The sequence below is a fragment of the Desmodus rotundus genome, chromosome 2 (genome assembly GCF_022682495.2).
Source record: "Desmodus rotundus isolate HL8 chromosome 2, HLdesRot8A.1, whole genome shotgun sequence".
In the NCBI taxonomy this organism is placed as follows: domain Eukaryota; kingdom Metazoa; phylum Chordata; class Mammalia; order Chiroptera; family Phyllostomidae; genus Desmodus; species Desmodus rotundus.
The window spans coordinates 78,381,664-78,387,663 of record NC_071388.1 but is presented as its reverse complement, the minus strand read 5'-3'; the positions used below and the strand labels follow the sequence as shown (position 1 = coordinate 78,387,663).

Below are 6,000 nucleotides of genomic sequence, written 5' to 3'. Positions count from 1 at the left end.
CTCTGTGTAACCTAGGGTCGCCCAAATTACCTTAACTGCAGAGCTCCGTTTAGAGTAATACCTGCCCGAGTCTCCTTTCTTCGTTCAGGCAATGGGCGAAAATATCTGTTATATGGGGTTGTTGTACAGAAAATGGGGAAGTGAGATAAAGATGTGTAAAGTGCAGAGCACAGTGCTTGGCATTTTCTCCTACATACATTATTTATTGAAACGCTTCCTTTTGTTATTGAAGAAATAATAGATGTAGTTATTATGATTGAAGACATAATAAATGCATAACGTGAAAACGTAAAATCACAAAAGGAATGTAAAATTCCTGTGTCCTCTTCTTATGAGGACACCAGTCACCGTAGTGACATCATTTTGAATTGATTACTTCTGTAACAACCCTATTTACGAATAAGGTCACAGCGTGAGGCACTGGGGGTCAGGCCTTTAGACCACGAATGCCTGGGGGGGCGGGATTCAGCCCATAACAGACACTTTGTAACCTGGGCTCCAGTGCGCTCCACGCTGTGCCCATGACACCCACCCGCCACCTGCAGCTGTCCAAGCATGGGCTCCTTGGGAAGTGCAAGTACTGGACTCAGGTATGGCTGTCACTCTGCAACCTCTCATTGACAACCTACTTCATTTCCCCACAAAGGAGTCTGTGTTCTAGAGCCTCATAATGAAAGCGCAGGGAGCTGAGCCGTGGGAAGTCCTCTCTGCCTTCTTTTGTGTTGTTCCCTTCCCCCTTTCCTTGCTTGTCAGGACATTTACCCTTTGACCCTGTTACCTATTCCCTCCCCTTCTTCTTTATTGCCCCGGTATCTTCCTTTCCCCGACTGCAATCACTTTTTTCATGTTCTCACTCAGTGAAGGTGAGGAAACTGCCAGCTGAGTTTGCACCTTTCATTAGATGACTGGAACTGCATCCTGCCTGATTATGCTCAAAAAGTTTTGAAAATGAGGACATCTGCCCGATAGATGCTTGAAAGAAAAAGTTATTTTTATTTTTTGGAGTAGTTTCTGATTAAATTTCCCAGCGTGAGAAGAAGAGAAGCCAGTCGTTTTCACCCAGGAGTGGATCTTTGGTTTGGGTTCCCATGGCTTCCTGGCGAGCGTGTGACCTCAGGACACTGGTGGCCGTTGTGTGTGGGCTGCTGACCACCGTCGTTTTGGGACTGGGCATCTGGAGGGCCGTGGTCAGGATCCAGAGAGGTAATGTTGTCCTCCTATGCTTAACTTGGGGAGAAGGCACTGAGCCTCTGTCCCTGACACCTGCCACAGTACCGGAAAGTGCCGTGTGGAGGCTGCGGCTGCCCACCAAGGTGCTGTGTGTGAGATGTAGAGGACAAGGGTCAGTCGCTGGCTGGCATACTGCTGTACATAATGACTGTGTATGAGTGGGCAAGGTGACGGATGACATGATTGAATCGGCCTCTTTCTGCTCTTTTAACCCCAGACTGAGCAGAGCAGAGTAGTAATTAAAATCATTAATAACACGTTTGGATTTGTTTAGCTAGATCTAAGAAATGAAAATACTTAGGGACACACACATACACAAATAATCGAACATACGTAGAGTGAAATTTCATTTCAAGAAGGAAGTTCAAGAATATTTTCTCTAGGATTGTAAATAAAATATTATGGTATGCACACAAACGTCTCCCTTTTCAAGTACAGAAAACTACTCAAAAATTCCGGTAATTTAGAAAACAATTTTCCTGGTTATTCAACAAATATTTTTTAGTCACCTACTCTGTGCTAGAGCCGAGCCGGGAAAGGGGCGGGGAGGGCAGTGCTGTGGGGAACAGCGCCGTTGAAGGAGAGCCCCAGAAACTCGCCCGGAGACCTCGCGCGACCCCCACACGGCTCCCTCGGGCAGGATCTCTCCGTACGGGGTTCAAAGCTGGGTGTGCGCGGCACTCCCCCTCTGTGAAAGACACTGCGTTTCTAAAGCAACGGAGTAAGTAACGGTGAATAATGGGCAGTCAGGAGAGGGCAAGAGAAAAGGCGGTTTGGCCTCGGAGAAGGTACCTGCGGAAGACGGAAGGTGGGGAACCAGGGGGAGCAAAGGCAGCGTGGTGAAGATGCGCTGCAGGAGACTAAGGAGTCAAAGCACCCGCAGCGGGCGGAGTGGTGGCTGAGGACAGATCCGGTGGTTTTTCTCGCCCCCCACCAGCCCCCCCCGAGAATACTGTATTAATTAGGCTTTAGAGAACTAGCATGAGAAAATTATCAGAACAAAAATAGTTATATTTAAACTTGAGGAAAATGTATTTTTATGTGTTTAAGGCTTGTAAGGTAGTTTAGTTGAAGTTAAAAAAAATTGTGAACTCTAGAGTTTGTCTGATTAAGGCTCCTAAATTTATAAGACCTTATTTAACAGTAAACTTAAAAAAAAAAACCAAAAAACTTCCTCCTTCCCTCCTTCCTCTTTTTCTTCCTTCCTTTATATGACATCTACTTTTAAAGGGAAATTTGTGGTGACTTATAAAGGATCCAGGAACAAAAGGACCATTCAAAACAAGGACCAAAGTACACACACCCTAAGAAAGAGGACAGGGAAGGGAACAGACAGTTTACGAAGGTCAAAGGCGAGGGGGGAGTCGCTAAAAATACAAAACACATCCCTGAGCTCCCTGAGGGCTAAGGCCCCACCCAAGCAGAGTAAGGTCCCACGCAGAAGCACACAAGCTCCTCAGAAAAGAAAAGCGTTTCCTTGCTCTAAGCAGAATTTCAATTGGCTCTTTTTATAAGGGACACCCCTCAGGTTTTTGGGTAAACTGAGTTAAATAGGAGGGGGTTATGACTATCATTTAAAGAGAAGGATTGAAAGACTGAAACTGCTTGCTGTTATATTTTGCCTTGTGCATTTTGTTCAGATTTTGTTTTGGAAAAATTTGGGTTCATTTCACTCCACTCCCTTCCACTCATTCTACTCCATCTCATCTCATCCCATCTTATGTAATTATTGAATGGTCTCCTTTTGGTCCCTTTACTTGGATACAGAGATTAATTGTTTAAATTTATTTTTTAAGGAATGATGGGTATTTCATTATTTCATATTATAAAACTGACAATTTAAAAAATCCTTCGTATATTCTAGGTACTATGCTAAAAATTTCACAAATCTTGTTTCATTTAATCCTGACAACCACTTTTTTTTTTTAAGAGAGAGTGGAAGTGAGAGAAAGAGAGACAGAAACATCGATTGGCTGCTTTCCATATGCACCCCAACTGGGGATGGAACCTGCAGCCCAGGCATATGCCTTGACTGGGAATCAAACCCAGGACCTTTTGATTTGCAGGATGAGGCCTAACCAACTGAGCCACACTGGCCAGGGTCTGACAACTGCTTTTGAGGCAGATATTATTATGTTCGTGTTACAGATGGGGAAACTGAGACTCATAGAATGTTTTAAAGCTTATCTAGTTGGAAAGGGTTGGATCTGGTTTGGAATCTAGTCGTTCTGACTCCAGTATCTGTGCTCTTTATTCCCACACTGTTGTGCCTAACTAGAAGCAAGATACTGGTAACCCAATCAATTAATTCATCTTTTGAGGCAACTGTGGCCAAAAACCTAATTCACAAAGACATGCAGTAATCAATAGAATCGGAGCATTTTGCTGTTTTGCTAGGCAAAGTTAGGCACTTTGGGGTATCCCATTGTCTTCAGGTCAATGAGATCTACTCTACTAATGCTGCTTCTAGAGTGTGGATGAGTATTCGTGCTTCAATTTTAAGGTTTTGGAGTCGTTGACTGGTGTCTGTAGATTTTTGACTGTGGAGTAACTGCCATAACTTTGCCACCTCTGTTGTGTTGTGCAAAAGCACTTCCTCCCATCTTTGCAATGTTACATGACGATCTGCCATGGGTCTTCTTGTCTAGCACAGAAAAAGGGATTACATTCGGATTGCATTGCCTTCAACACTGTTCATTTCCTGTTCATCCTGGGGGTTTGCTTTAATAAAAGATCCCTCACATGCACACAGCCCCAACATCGCTGACCATCAAATAAATCACAAGAGTGCTCATTTCTGTCTAATTATTCTGTGTGAGTTTACCTTTTTATTTTTTAAGTGAATCATTGATTTAAATATCAAAGAAGGGCTTCAAGACACGACCTCTAGAAAGCCAGTGATCTCCTGTATAGTACACAAAAGGTTTTTATTGGGCTCCTATTTCTAATAAGACTACTTAGAAAAAATCTTGGTTCAGGGCTCTGGTACTGATGCAGTTGACGGTGTTTTATGTGTATAGAGGAGACTTCTTTTAGGATCGCTAGTTTTGTCTTTGGCACTTTTATATGCTGCTGATGAAAACATTGTAATGTTAATTATCTTTTTTTTTTTACCAAAGCATCACAATATTTTTGAAATAATATGTTTTAATAGGTATTCAATAAAGATATTTATATGCATATAAATAATATAGATGTAAACACAGATACAAACGTGTATTAACCACAAAAATATCACCAAATGCAATACTTACTCTATTTATGCTCCTAGGAACAAGATGTCCTATGCATTTGAAGTTTTGTTTGGTAGAAATTTTTTCAAAACTATGGGTGACTTTTGCAATTTTCAAACGGAGCCCAAGATTCGGAGTTCTTGTCTGATGGTATCAGGTTGCCTGAAACTCTTCCTTGGGAGTTCCACATGCATATCTCCTTCTTTGGTGGGTGAGATTTTAGGTTGAATGTTACCTCCTCAAAGAGACCATCCCTATCCGCCCAGTCTAAGGTTATTGCCCTATTCATTCTCTTTCACATGTATTTTTCATATCTTTTATCACCTCATCATTTCCTAATTATTTGTTTGCTATTTTCTGTCTCTCCGTTTCTAGAATGAAAGCTCTTAGAATAAATCAGGGACCTGACTTATTAATCTGTATTCCCTGTGCTAAAATAGTACTTGAAATATAGTTCCCAATACAGAGTTGATGAGTTAATAAAAGAATTATGTAAAAAAAGAAAAGAAACTGAACTAATAAGAGTTGTCAAATAGCTGTATTCAAAAGTGAAATAACAGTTACCAATTTCTTGTGATTTGCCTCAAAATATTAAAATACTGTAATTCTGGATTTGGTTATATAGTTAACACAGACACCAGTTTAGTTTTCTTTCTCTGCCCCAAGCAATGCAACATGTTGACCATTTCTGTGACTTAGGCTTCATTAAGGTCTCTCCAACTGTGTGTGGCCTCTTTTGTGTAGCCTTATGCTCAACAATCTTGTTGGGCGCTTTTGTATTGGAGCAAATCTAACTTTTGACAGCTCTCTGACCTTTTCACTTTGGGCATTCTTCCTAGAATAATATCCTACTTATCTTATGTATCTTCAGAATGGGCATATATAAGGTGCTCCATCTCTGGTGGAGTTGTGCTTCCACTAACAAGAACCTTGTAACACAAACAGCATGTGATAAAAGTAAAATTAAAACATCATTAGGCTTTATTGTGTGTCTTTCCATTGACATCTTCCAACTTGAGCTAGGCCTGAAGTAATCGTCGATGTCCACAATCATAGCAGTAGGAGATGTTTTCTTTACCTCTTACCAATGAGAGTGTAACTTAACCTTATGACATATTAGCAGTGATGACTAGGCCTCTTCTGGATGTTAGGACTTCTGCTCTCTGCCCTCACGACTGCTTTTCCCAGTCCTCTCCAGATGCTCTACCCTCCATTCCCTATCACAGGACTTGCTCATGCCTCAGGCTAAGGGGAGACTTTAGTCGGTTGAAACATCCCAAGCCCCAAGGTTAGACTTCATAGCATTGAAATCCTTGCATAATAAGAAATGTGTGTTGTGGGGGAGAGGTCGAGGAGAGTTTATTGGGTCTCAGAAAATAATCTGTCCACAGATACTTGGCTTTCGTTTTACTGAATTACAGCACTTCCTCAAGAGACAAACTCGGTAACAAACCAGGCTCGTATGCCTGTTCCTGGAGGACAGGGTGCACTTTGGGGTTCAAGAAACAAAGGTCCAGAGAAGTGTTTTCTGAGTAGA

At 41.9% G+C, this 6,000-nt stretch overlaps 1 protein-coding gene across 2 annotated transcripts in view; it reads left to right on the top strand.

The window, feature by feature from the left end:
* The first annotated feature begins 821 nt into the window (after positions 1 to 821).
* Positions 822 to 6,000, top strand: part of ADGRG7 (adhesion G protein-coupled receptor G7) — a 76,988-nt gene continuing 71,809 nt past the window's right edge. For both annotated transcript variants that reach the window (XM_045193583.3, XM_024558171.4), the window contains exon 1: positions 822 to 1,203. In XM_045193583.3, the coding sequence (XP_045049518.1) occupies positions 1,089 to 1,203 (115 nt within the window). In that variant the 5' untranslated portion in view covers positions 822 to 1,088. The remainder of the gene's footprint in view (positions 1,204 to 6,000) is intronic.